Here is a 13,923-nt window from a genome sequence, read left to right as displayed (position 1 = left end):
CAACCCAGTACTTATTTCACCAGGTAAAGTGTGGAACTTATTTTTTAGAGATGGAACAATTGTATAGAAATTGTCTGTGAAAAAAGTTCTCCCAGAACATATTTTCTGTGATATAAGTTCCACTGGAACTTTTTTCACAGGAACAAATTTTGGCTCAGACTATCAGCTCGGGGCAAGATCTCAAGTAAACATGAGTAGTATACATGGTTTTTTTTTAAATAAATACTTTAAATCAGTAATCCGATTAAATTTTAGGATTTACTTCATTATTTTATTTTTGATCTAATATTGCGTAGACCTACATCTGAATGTGCAAGGTTTTGTCATACTTTAAACGAAATGTCAACTAAAACAATTGTATTAAAATCAATGTGAATGTAATTAATTTATACTTGATGCTACTGGCTTAATAATTTCAAATTGATGGGCCCCACATTATTTTCTGAGACACCAAGAGAAAGAGAAATAATCAATTCAAATCGAGAATCAAGAAGGTTTTTTAATTTTTCAATACAAGTATGAAGATATTACAAATGCCATAGTATATACGGTGGTATTGGGTTATTAAAAGTCAAACTTCGCCAATATTCCTCACAGACAATCCTTATGTCATGTATAATTCAAAAGGACAAACGTCATTGGAGACTCATGGGTGGCCTTCGGCGGTTATCTGCTCTTTGGCTGGGTTGTTGTCTCTTTGATATATTCCCCATTTCCATTCTCTATTTTTTTTTTAAATCATCGTATTATGAAAACGAACATTTATAGTGTACTGTAGATAAGGCTTTCGAACATGAACTAAAACTACCGGTTAACCGGTTAATCGGTCGAACCACTATCCGAGTAACCGGTTAGCCAAAATTGTACGATTTGACAACACTCATATTAATCCCATTATAAATAAATTAGAAAAGTAGTGTGTTTTTTATTACTTTTTATCCCATCCCGTTTCGGGTTGAGTCATAGATAGATATAAGAAGATGTCATGTGTGACAATAAGACAACTCTCCGTCCGAGTCACAATTTATACAAATAGACCGTTATAGGTCAAAATACCGTCTTCAACATGGAGTCTGGGCTCACACCGAACAACAAGTGTAAAACCTTTCAAACGCGGGAAAACCAACGGCCGGTTTAATCTATATCAAGATGTATGTAATTAATGATGAAGTGTTGTTTGAGTAAGTTGGCTAAATAAAGACGTTAATAGATAAAAAAAAATATCATATAGTGAAAATGCACCGCATATACAATACTAATGAATCGCTCTACAGTGAAAATGAAAGTATAGTATCATTATTCGACAGTAAACATGAATCGCATAAAGAAAGCATCATAGTGGAATTTAGTTCAATACGAAGAAACTGAATGACAAAACCTATTCTACGTTATATAACTTTAATAATTGTGTTGAAATGAATATTTTTCTGCAACAACATCTTACCTGCTAGTTTTAAATCACCTGCACGATCTGTTAGTGAAATGTCGTAAATATTAACCTATTTCGGTATATATTTCAGCTGGATGGCTTTAGGCGCGACAAAAACCCATTCGCATCTCTTACATTGTCTTACTATTATTATTTAATTCTAAACATATACATTTTTTAACTAATTTTCTTCATTTTCTTCAAAAATAAATAATAAATCGTCTGTTTATTTATCATTCTACATCAGAAATTTATGGCATATACAGTGAAAATGATAATTCAGGATCCACACTTTTCATACACTGATTTTGCGTATTATTGTCTTTTATTTATGCTTATGTGCTTTGTCTATAGAATGTGTACACATAATATTTAAGACATTGATTTGGTTTTTTTTTCTCATAGTGATTTAGATTATATCACAATGTTGACTGTTGTGCCATAATTGTTATCATTTCAACCTACTATGTCTGTTTGTTTTGCTGACACTTGTTGTCCATATAATGAAATTGTATGTGACTGTCATACAAGAAAAGGGTTAAGCGAACTATAAAACCAGGTTTTATCGACAAGTTTCTACAAACGGAAATGCCTATAACACATCAAGAACATGACAGCTGTTTTCCATTCGTTTAATATGTACGAGCTTTTGATTTTGCAATTTGTTTATGGATATTCTGTTTTGAATTTAACTTTGAGTTCGGCATTTTTGTTATTTCACTTTTCAGTAGTTTCATAGTCCACATGACGGTGACATATTTTATACATTTTTTGCAGTTGTTCCCCACTTTCCGTTGATTTCTTTTGACTTTGTCAAATGTTATGGACCTCCTCTTTTGTGATATACTTAGTTCGGTAGTTAAACTTTTTGTTCAATGCTCACAAGGGTTTCTGACCTTCTTAATAAATATTCCATATCAACTTCACAAATAATACACGAAGGTCGTGATGTATAGATGGTGATTTCCTTTTTCTTGAATGACCTTCGTCAGGTGTACTTAATATTAAATGTAAATGATGTGAGGACCTAAACAGATCATAAAAATTAAAGTTAGACCCAAGTTCAAGTATTCATAGTATTCATTTATGGCTTATATTGAAGTACGCTTTATTCAGCGAAATTGAAAATAGTATAAAATAATTTAGAGCAGCAGTCTCCGCTGATAAACATTAGAGATCACATCATGAGATAATGTTCCCATTTCGCAAGTTACAAGCTGTAATTAAAATTATTACTTTGTTTTCTTCATTATTATTATTTGAGTCAATGAATCGATTGAAATATAGGATTACATCAACAAGACAATAACCAAACAATGCCAACACAATTTTGATATTTCATATGTTTATTGTATTTTTTAATCTGCAGATATTAAACGATATGTCAAGCCTGAATCTCCACGGAAATAAAAGCCACAATGAGTCTAAAATGATATCAAATACCTGTTGTACAACTACAGATTTGGACACTGGAATTCACTACCAAAACGTCTCTATTCCATTCTCAGTAAGTAGAATATTTCTCGGTGCAACACACTGTGTTCTCGTTTCTCCAACTTAATGTCAACGTTGGGTGTTATGTGTCCAAATCAATTCTTTATGAAAATGTTGTCAAATAAAATGAAATAGTTCTAAAATTAAATGTGTGATTTCCAATGTACCCAGCCCTCTGATATTGAAATGTTAAAGTCATATGAAACGAGTGACTGGTGAAAAATAATGTTTATCCAATTCTTGAACCAATGAATGTATATATATCATAATCTGAGTCTTCTCTGCACGATTTATATTTTTTAACGAAAATGTATCGTGTAATCGTCAACTTTAACAAATATGGCAGCTCATTAAATGCCGTGTTTTGAAGCCGAAGTTAACCGATTGTCACCTTATATTAAACAATCAACAGAAAGCATGGGTATTGAGCACGTGTTTAACATATATGTACAATCTGATAATTGTTTATTTTAATGACAGATCATGCGTATTGCGATCACCGGATTTTTACGAGGAGGGTCACGCTAAGGTCACTATGCATACGGAAAATATGTCGGCGAATTGCTACCTGGAAGCAAGCAATTAAAGAAAGTAAATTCCTTCTAAATGTGGACAAATCAAAGAATTTTCTTCAAAAAAAAGTATATGTACATAAGTTATATAATGTAAACTATTCATGATCATTTAGTTATAAAAAACATATGCATTATTTGTTTTCATTTGAGGTTTCATATGACTTTAAGCATATAGAAAATAAAATGGAAACATGAAAATTACAGCAAATTACAATGATAATGACGTTTCATGTCAGGACAGAAGTGCCGAACTTAACAACTGACAGTTGGCAAGTGAATGAGGTGGCATAAACTATCTATCAGATATGAAAATAAATCAAAACTATGAACAATGATGAATGACTTAACTTAACTTCCAAATGATGTTATCAATATTGCCAAAATATACGTTATCAAAAATGCTTTAACCCCCGGAGAGTTGTATGCATAGAAGCGCATACAAAATATTTAATTCGTATTTCCTAGTGTCGTTTCTCCCTGTGGAACATATTATTGGCATTTATTTCGATACTGATGAAAAAGTTTTAAATATCAACGGTTCATATTATATTTGTGCAAAAACAGTTAAAAATATAGTTCCAATGCATTATCCTTGTGACCTACTATCATACCCTGTTGTATGTTTTCCTCAATACGTCAAACTTGATTGATATTGTACAAAAATGTACAATGTACAATCCATATTTTTGTAGTTAATGGCAAAACGAAGAAGTAGAACTATTAATGCACTTAAAAATATTCTTAGATATAGGAAGATGTGGTGTGAGTCCCAATGAGACAACTCTCCATCCAAATAACAATTTATAAAAGTAAACCATTATAGGTCAATGTACAATAGATTACATGAAGGAAACATGACTTATATGGATTGTTATGCGTACAAGCTTTACTTGAATAACCTCCATTGTTACATTCGAGACAAAATGTATTGAAACCAAAAATATAACAACAGTTTGATGTCCATCATGTACATTGTAGAACTTGAAGTAATTAGCTAAACAGCAGAATTAGACACAGTAATGACTTGCTTGAAAACTTTACTATTTATTCAATTGATTAAATTGAGAGGACCATTGTCTGCACTGATAAACGTAATGTATCATATCATATAATAGTGTCCCATTATGCAAGATTTAATCTGTACTTAAAAATGATTGTATTGATAACTATCTTTTAACTTTTTAATTTTAATTTTTTTTTTGGAAATGATTCGAACCGAGGGAGATATAGGATTACGTCAACAGGCAATACCAAAACAAAACAACATGATAAAACGAACACGTCAATTGTGTGATATTTTGTTCAATCCTGGCATATACTATACTATGTCAATTTATTGACGTATTTTCGTAACAACTATTTTTTTTCTTTTTCAGGTTATTGATAACCTTACTAAATGGTTATCAGTAGCTATACTCGCGGGTATTATAGTTTTCAACACTTTAGTAATAATGTTACTGTTTCGCACAAAGAAAAAAAGCAGAATGGGATTTTTTGTTCAGAATCTAGCAATAGCAGGTATGCTTTATTTCAACTTGAAACCATACATTTTTAATATTTTTGATAATAAGAATAATGTCATGTATTTAAGAACTCTTGAGTTAAAAAAGTTGGCATATGTTTATACAATTTATTTACGTCTCAGCTTATGCATACATATATACAATACTACCATAAAAGATACATTGTTCATACATAAGCCAAATTGTACATTTATGATTAATAGACTATAGATAAGGAACATATACAATAAAAATTAAACATAAATGATTAAAAAGATACAATACAGTTGTGTTACAATTTACAATATAAAACTTCTAGACGTTTTTTCAGAATAATTTTTTTTTTTCAAATAATATCGTAAAATATTTATTCGCAAATAAAATCGATTTTTTTTTTTTAATTTTCATCAATTTTAATAGATTGTTACACATAACGGTTATGTAATTTGTGTTATTGATGTAATACATACATGTCATATCTGAACTTATAAATATGAATAGCTTAATGCTGCTTCTATTTCCTACTGTTGCATGGTTATCAGATTCGTAAAAAAAAACGTTATCTTCGTTTTTTCAGTCGTTTTTTTTTCTCTTTTATATAGTCTTATTATGTTTATTGTATATGAATTACATGAATTAAGAAATTTCAAGAAACTTAGGTTTCAACTTCCTCATGCAAAGCTTACCTTAGACGAAATAGGCTATTATTTTTTGTCATATACATGTAGCTCTTCAATGGTTCCTGTTCTTACATGTATGACTTTTATATCTTCCTGGTGAAAGTAAACCCAGAAAAGCGTTTCGGACACAGGAAATACATAAAATGTTGTTTTCAGTCGGTTTTTTTTCTCTTTTATATAGTCTTATTATGTTTATTTATAAATGAATTACATGAATTAAGAAATTTCAAGTAACTCAGGTTTCAACTCCCTCATGCAAAGCTTACCTTAGAGGGCCCTCATGGGGTTTTTGATTATGTGATTACTTGGCCGTTTTTTTAATGATTATTTGATTATTAAGCCAAATATTTCATGATTATTTACCTAGGACTGTATTTTTAGTTTATGATTATTTGATTACTAAAGATAAGCAAATATTTAATGATTATGTGATTATATTGGCAAAAAAATGGTGATTATGTGATTACTAGGACCCCCCCCCCCCCCCCCCCATGAGGGGCCTCACCTTAGACGAAATAGGCTATTATATCGGTGCTTATTTTTTGTCATATACATGTAGCTCTTCAATGGTTTCTGTTCTTATGACTTTTACTTCCTGGTGAAAGTAAACCCCAAAAAGCGTTTAGAACACAGGAAATACATAAAGTGTTGTTTTCATTTATTCTGATTTCAGATTTATGCGTTGGTTTAATATATTCATTACCTGAATTATTAGCAGTGAGATTTGACGTTGGATGGGAGAATCATATATGTTATATTTTTAAAGGAATGAGCATGTTTCCAATATATGTATCAACATTTGCAATAGTGACTCTATCATTGGATCGTTTATATGTTATTATCATGCCTGTCTCGTCAATAGCACGGGGAAGGAAATACAGATTTTGTTTAGTAATATTATGTTGGGTTGCTGCACTATTTCTTTCCATACCAGGCGTTATTTATGTAAAATACGATAAAGAACAGTCTGCTTGCTTTCATGATGCTGGACATCTTACAAAGGTAAATATAATCAAAGTACTGAAGTACTGAACATCGGATGACCACATGTTCTTGTGGGTGGCCAAAAGCACTTGTCACAGAAAAAAAACACACCTCTATACCTGAAACTGAGGTAAATGTACAGAGATTTTTTTTCTGAGACAAGTTCGTGCGTGGATAATGAATAAATAACAGGAAATTCAACCTCACTGTAATAAGTATTATATTGTAGTGATACAAATCAGCATACGCTGGCTTGTTGTTATATATTATATTCATATAACAGTTGCATGTATATTTAATTTTTATCCATTTGTATATCATTCTATTCTACTTTTGTAATAAAAGTGCAAACATTCTTCTGTAAAAATTAGAATGTTCTAAAAGAATGGATATGAGAAGGCATTCATATCTTCCAGCAAAAAAGCAATCTTCCATGCAGAGTAAACGGTCCTTGCCGGGAGTGTCGCAAAACGTTCTTTGAAATTTTCTTCCGCATGCTTTGACACAATTTTGGGTACATGTGCATAGATATTATCAATTATTTTTTACTTATATATATATATATATAACGACAAAATATTTTCATATCATTAATTTATGTTTTAAACAAAACTATTTTTATCAATATTCATTGAAGAGATATATATGTAACAAACGATAAGGAATGCCATTTTGCACTCGTTAATATCCGAGTGGTTATCATGTTTATAGATCGGTTAAAACCCAAAACGAATATTTATTTACGTAATGGAAATCTAGGTGATAGCAATATACCGGAATGCCCTCACGGCCATCCGCTGTAAAAACTTATTTTAAAGAATTTATCATTGAAGCTTAACCTAGCAGCATTTATTTGATAATGCCATATCTCGTAAAAGATATGAATATCATGAAAAATGTAACTAAAGGGCTTAACTGTACACTACATGTATCACAATTTGAAATGACCAATAGTTTTTAATAAGATATATGAATAAGTCTCATAATGCACTGAGTGTCTGCCCTTATTCCTTGACCTTGATTCTTGAGATTAGTATATAACATATAGTTATCAAACATGTCAAAGCTGATATATAGACGATATATAACCCTGAATAGGTAAACATTAAAAAAACAAAAAAGTATTACAAATAGTATATCAACAGGTCAAATTAACAAGAAAGTAATACGATTGCCAATGACACAACTATCCACCAAATTTCAAATGAAGTGGATGTAAGTATAGACAACCGTTCAACAATGAGAAAAACCAATACAGTACTGTTGGCTATAAAAGGTCCCGACATGAAAATATGAAACAATTCAATTGAGAAAACTAATTTAAAACTATTTATTTTTTCTAATTTTACTTTTCATTTCAGCTTATACTTATGCTTGATATAAATGTTAACCTCACAGTACCAGCCTTAATAATTGGTACATGCTATACCTGTATTGTTATAACAATATGGAAACGAGAACGAAGTACTTATCTGGAAGAGGGCACAGCAACTTCTCGACGTAAGCTATCTTATAATTAATAATCATGAATAATCACATACCGTGGTGTTGCATTTTTGATTGGCAGACAATTATGATGTAGCGTATGAAATTAATGAATAAGAGTTTTTGCCTCCCAATAAATCGATAGGTTTATAACTGCATGTGATCCCCATCTCAACGTTTACGTTGAATCAATCATCCAAAACAAACCAAAAAGCTTGGTTAGTTTAATGGTTTTTGAAGCATCCCGCTTGTGAAAGCGTTAAAGATGTGCATATTTTCAGAAAGCGAAGTTTTTACACCATTTAAACCTGAAAAAAGTAGCGTCAATGTCTTAAATAATACAGTTTGTAGAGTGTTCACTCAATAGAAAGAATCTAAACGATACACAAATAAAAAAATCATATGAAAACGTTTATTTCCGTATTTACTGTCGTATTTATTAGGATATACATGTAGTTAGAACCTTCAATGAATCAAGGTATCTACGACTTATTTAAGCCTGGAGTTTATGTTTTTGAATTGCCTTCTGATAAATTCATACTGGTTATAAGGTGAACAGTTGAATCTGCTTTAAAAATTCTTTCGTTTGAACCAGTCCTGGTTTTCTTATAACATTCTGAAACTATATGTGACAATGATTGAATTCAGTAGTGTCAAGGATTTGTATTATGACAAAATGCAGGTGTGATTATGACCCGTGTATGGCAAATCCCAAAATACGATGTCTATCGGTATCGGATTAGACCCAAAACTTGTTACTTATTGGTAATACTAATTATGTGGAAAACCAAAGGGCATGTTATGGTGACATATACTATAGTATTAATGAATGGGTGTTTTTATAATGGCCCTGTTATATGTCCAAGGTCTGTAATAATGGTTGAGAAAGTCTGTAATGGCCAGAGGCAACGCCGAGGGCCATTACGGACATCAGAGGCCATTATTACTGACCGAGGAAATATAACAGGGCCTTCATAAACACACACATTTCTTAATACATTTATTAACCAACTGAACAAACGTGTATTTGTTGCTGTCAGCTTGATGTACTTTGTACTCTTTTAATGACAGTTCAGTTTGAAAACAAATTGTACTGCACCATAATAAAGCTTTCAATATACCAAATATCCAAGATAATAAGTTAATTGACAGAAGTTATGTGTTGAAAAACACGATAAACAGTGATCTCTATATATGGTTCCTCTAATGTTGGTTGCTGGTCACTAACTTAAAATACTAAAAAAAGTCTTGTAATTATGTTATTTACAAAACATAATTAAATATAATAAAAAAAAAAATAACAATACTGAACATTTTTGGTTTGAAAATGTCATCTACAAAATGTATTGCTGTGAGGATTAAAATTTCCTTTTTCCTGAAAAAATGTTAATGTTTACAGTACATGAATCAAGGCGTCCAATACCATCATTTCAGCCATTTCGGCTAGATTTTCATACCGTATAATGTCTTCAACTAAAATATCCATCATTTTCTGCGCCTGATTTCACCCCTCTGTCCGATTTTCTAGGCGTAATTGTAGGAAACTTAGATTAAAAGGAGACGAATTTCCTACTCCTGCCATGATAGTCTACAAAAAAAGTAAAATCACAAAAATACTGAACTCAGGAAAATCAATTCGTAAAGTCCATAATCGCATGGCAAAATCAAATAACAAAACGCATTAAAAACGGATGTTTATAAAACCATATACCCGATTTTTTTTCTTATCAAACATTACAATGGTAAAACGATTTCCAACCATATACTGAAACATTCAACTGCTTATTCTATATATAATCACTGGGTATTCTCTATTTTCAACTTCTCATCCAGGCACTACAAATATCAAAAGTGATCGTTCCAAAAAGTTACGATGTTCGAATGTTATAGCAAAGGCAAAGGTTAAGACTATAAAACTGTTGTTCGTTGTTGTAACAGGTAAGTCGGTTTTGTCTTTTCTGTTGATTGTCCAGTATCTGTATATGCCATCATTGATTCTGTCATTTAAAAGTGATATGTGATATCGAAAGACACTAAAAAGAACAATGTATTTTTATATAGATAAGACCGTTGGTTTTCCCGTTTGAATGGTTTTACACTAGTCATTTTGGGGCCCTTTATAGCTTGTTGTTCGGTGTGAGCCAAGGCTCCGTGTTGAAGGCCGTGCATTGACCTATAATGGTTCATTTTTATAGATTGTAACGTGATGGAGAGTTGTCTCATTGGCACTCATAACACATCTTCCTATATTAATAAATATACTTTTACGAACGATACTAATTTTACTAAATTAAGATGACACAAAAAGTTTGAATTCATTTGAATGATGACTATGAATTTCTTTCATAGAAAGAGTTGATGGAGTATGAACAAACATAATAATGTAATGCTCTATATATATATATACTTTTATGTCCAAAGCATGAAATAGAGCAAACTTAATATGCGGTCATCATATTTACATACGCGTAGCTACGTTTACGTCAAAACGCCCGGGCGTACACTTGAATTTGGTTAAAAAAAATATTTTCATATAAATAAAAATAAAGAAATTGGTAAACAGTACATCAACATTTTAATTCTTTCTTCAATGGCTTGTAATTGCGAATAAAAGTGACGAAAATTAGTTTCATATTATTTCTGTCAAATTCTAAATCTACCGTTAATTCTATACTCTCTCTCCTTATTTTTTTAAGCAATTCATTATGAGCTAAGTTTCGATTCAGTGGCGGATCCAGAACTTTTCCTAAGGGAGGGGGGCCCGCTGACTGACCTAAGGGGGGGGGGCTGGAACCGCCTATGGATATGTGACTTTCATTTCAGTTTTGTCGAGCCATTGACATTTATGTCGCGAAAGCGAGCTATTTTGATCATAAATTTCGTCGGCAGTGCCAATATTATAACTATGTACATGCAGGTTCATTACGTAGTTTTAGTTTTAAGATATAAATAATTTTGTCAAACATTTGTGAAATTTTACGGTAGCTGGACAAAAACTGTTTATGCTCAAACGAGTATCCAGAGCATAATGACGAAATTATATATATATGATGAGTTTTCCGGTATTTTTTTTTTTTTTTTTTTTTTTTTTTTTTTTATCTTTTTTTGCCTTTACAGTCTGACGTTAAAATTTATTACATAACAATTACTTAAACCTTCGTCGAATTCATTTAAACTTCCTTGAAGTTTTTTTTTTTCATGGTTAATTTCAGAAGCCATTTTTTTCCGTTTCTATTTTAGTTTTAGCGCGATTTAAGTCAGACGATCTGGTCACCGTTTAGTAACATATTGCAAGCTTTCAAATACTTGAAAGATCTAGTTACGTTGTTACATCAGATCGACAGATGCAGAAGCCATCGCTTTGCTAGGTTCAATTTCAGATGAAAACACTTTTCTGCGATTGATCCATCTTGTTTTCATGAAGTAAAATAATTCTAAATGAAAGACCACGCATACTGCTTCGGTAATGATTGAAGGTTATCCACGGCTCCCTTTAATCATAGTTTAAGGTAACTGGTTTGGACGTTTACTCCAAATTAAACCAATGACCGTCATTAGATTCATTCTAAATAGATTTTAAACACAAAAATAGATTAAACATAAAAAAAAAAAATTATATTGAATCTAAAAAATGTTGTTTTGGTGAGTTTTCAATGACAGGAATTTTATGACATTCTCTATTACTCTAAAACTTCCGGAGGCTTGTCCCTGCTTATCAACTTCCAGTATTTATTTTTTTTGGCCTGGAACCTTTTGGGCATTCAGGCCACCGAGGTTCGGGCGTACACGTAAAAATGACCTAGCTACGCCACTGATTTATCTAAATTAAATCAACGTACACTCTATAAATTCTGCAAAGTACAATCTATAAAATATGCTCAACAAATTGACCATGGCTAAGAAACATATAAAAGAGGGACGAAAGATACCAGAGGGACAGTCAAACTCATAAATTGAAAATAAACTGGCAACGCCATGGTTAAAAATAAAAAGACAAACAGACAAATAATAGTACAGATTCTGAAGATACAACATAGAAAACTAAAGACTTAAAAACACGAACCCCACCAAAACTGGGGGTGATCTTAGGTGCTCCGGAAGAGTAAGCAGATTCTGCAGCAATTGTGGCACCCGTCGTGTTGCTTATATATGTTATTTCAAATGCAGTAAATAGTCTAATTCGGTAGGTCACATTCGTGAAAAGCTATGTGTAACCTATGGTATGTAAATGTCAATCGTAAACACAAAAACAAAATGTTAGCTGCACAAAAAATCTGAGAGTAATATTTTTTTCAAATGATTATTATAACATGTAATTACGATTTATGTAGCCTGTTTTGACTGATATAATATGATTCTTTATTTCAGCATATATTGTGTGTTGGACACCTGTATGCGTTGGTACCTCTTTGCTTGTTTGGGGCAAAATTGAGTACGGCACAACATACCGACTCTTGGATGTTTTGGCACCATTAAATAGCTTGGTGAACCCTTTGGTGTTTTTATTATTCAATCGTAAGATGTTTAAGGAAAATGTGAAAACTCTTAAGAAAATATATATTATAGGTACATTTACAGCTTCATTTTACACACATCTTTCATCTAAAAGTTCAACAAGAAATTGAGATACATGTACATTGGACCAATATTTAAAATAGTGTCTGCAACAAATATTTGAGTGATTGAACCTTATAGATTTTTACAATTTTCACTTTAATATTGGTATAAACAATACTTTATAAATTGTGTACTTGAAGAATTAACTATACAATACAAATCAAACTGTTTATTGAATACAAATGCTAAATTGCATAGCAATGCGAATGGCTATATTTGATACACATTTTTAACTTGCAATTATTTTATTTTTGTACAATACTTTTACTGAAGTATATCAAATTTGTATTTTACTTTCAAAAGAACAATTTAATTTCGAATTTGATAATTTTTTTAATATTATTATAATGGAATTTTAAATGACAGTATTGGCAATTTGAATTGATTAATTAAAAGCATGCATATGTTATTACTTTTAGATGTTAGATATATAAGCTTTGACTTTTATTATGTCTATTGCATAAACAAATTTGTATACTACGGCTTTTCTGAAATAAATGTTTGTATCCTTTTGGATCTTCCTTCAAATTTTTCCAGTGTTTGAATTTATCCGTATTAATTGTATTAATAGCTGTCTTTGTTCTACTTCAAATCATTGTATTTTTTGAAAACCATTTATAGTTACAAAAAAATGTTTCATGTTGTTCAACGTATGTCTTCCCATCATAGCCCCTGTTTATTGGTGCATATGTAAGTACTAACCCTTTGAAATATATATCAAAAGCTCTTCCAATAAAGTAAAATCACAAACATACTGAACTCCGAGGAAAATTCAAAACGGAAAGTCCCATATCAAATGATAAAACACATCAAATCATGGACAACAACTGTCATATTCCTGACTTGGCACAGGCATTTTCAATGTAGAAAATGGTGGATTAAACCTGGTTTTATAGTGCTTAACCTCTCACTTGTATGACAGTCGCATCAAATTCCATCATATTTACAACGATGCGTGAACAAAACACGCATAATAGGTAAAATTGTCAAAATATGGGTATAGCGGTCATCACCATGTCACAATCTCAATCAGAACAAAAACGAAGGGTGCCTGATGTTATTTCAAAGTCATATCCCATCGAATATCTGACGGACGAATCTTGATCCCTATTTTTCCTCGATTATGACATCAACGAATGAGACTTTAATCGAATTTG

The 13,923-nt window shown here is 31.3% G+C and overlaps 1 protein-coding gene across 1 annotated transcript; it reads left to right on the top strand.

Annotated features, from left to right (window-relative positions):
* The first annotated feature begins 2,804 nt into the window (after positions 1-2,804).
* On the top strand, positions 2,805-12,831 carry LOC139518530 (cardioacceleratory peptide receptor-like). Its single transcript, XM_071310029.1, has 6 exons — positions 2,805-2,936; positions 4,875-5,016; positions 6,354-6,682; positions 8,026-8,164; positions 9,983-10,087; positions 12,518-12,831. The coding sequence occupies exons 1-6, from the start codon at positions 2,811-2,813 to the stop codon at positions 12,772-12,774; spliced, it is 1,098 nt and encodes a 365-aa protein (XP_071166130.1). The 5' UTR covers positions 2,805-2,810; the 3' UTR covers positions 12,775-12,831.
* Positions 12,832-13,923: the final 1,092 nt, after the last annotated feature.

The sequence above is a fragment of the Mytilus edulis genome, chromosome 4 (genome assembly GCF_963676685.1).
Source record: "Mytilus edulis chromosome 4, xbMytEdul2.2, whole genome shotgun sequence".
NCBI lineage: Eukaryota > Metazoa > Mollusca > Bivalvia > Mytilida > Mytilidae > Mytilus > Mytilus edulis.
This window is presented reverse-complemented; position numbering and strand designations above follow the sequence as displayed.

Coding starts and splice junctions, on each gene's coding strand:
- LOC139518530 (XM_071310029.1), top strand. CDS start 2,811: ATGTCAAGCCTGAATCTCCACGGAAATAAAAGCCACAATGAGTCTAAA. Junction 2,937..4,874: donor ACGTCTCTATTCCATTCTCA/GTAAGTAGAATA, acceptor TTTCTTTTTCAG/GTTATTGATAACCTTACTAA. Junction 5,017..6,353: donor TCAGAATCTAGCAATAGCAG/GTATGCTTTATT, acceptor TTCTGATTTCAG/ATTTATGCGTTGGTTTAATA.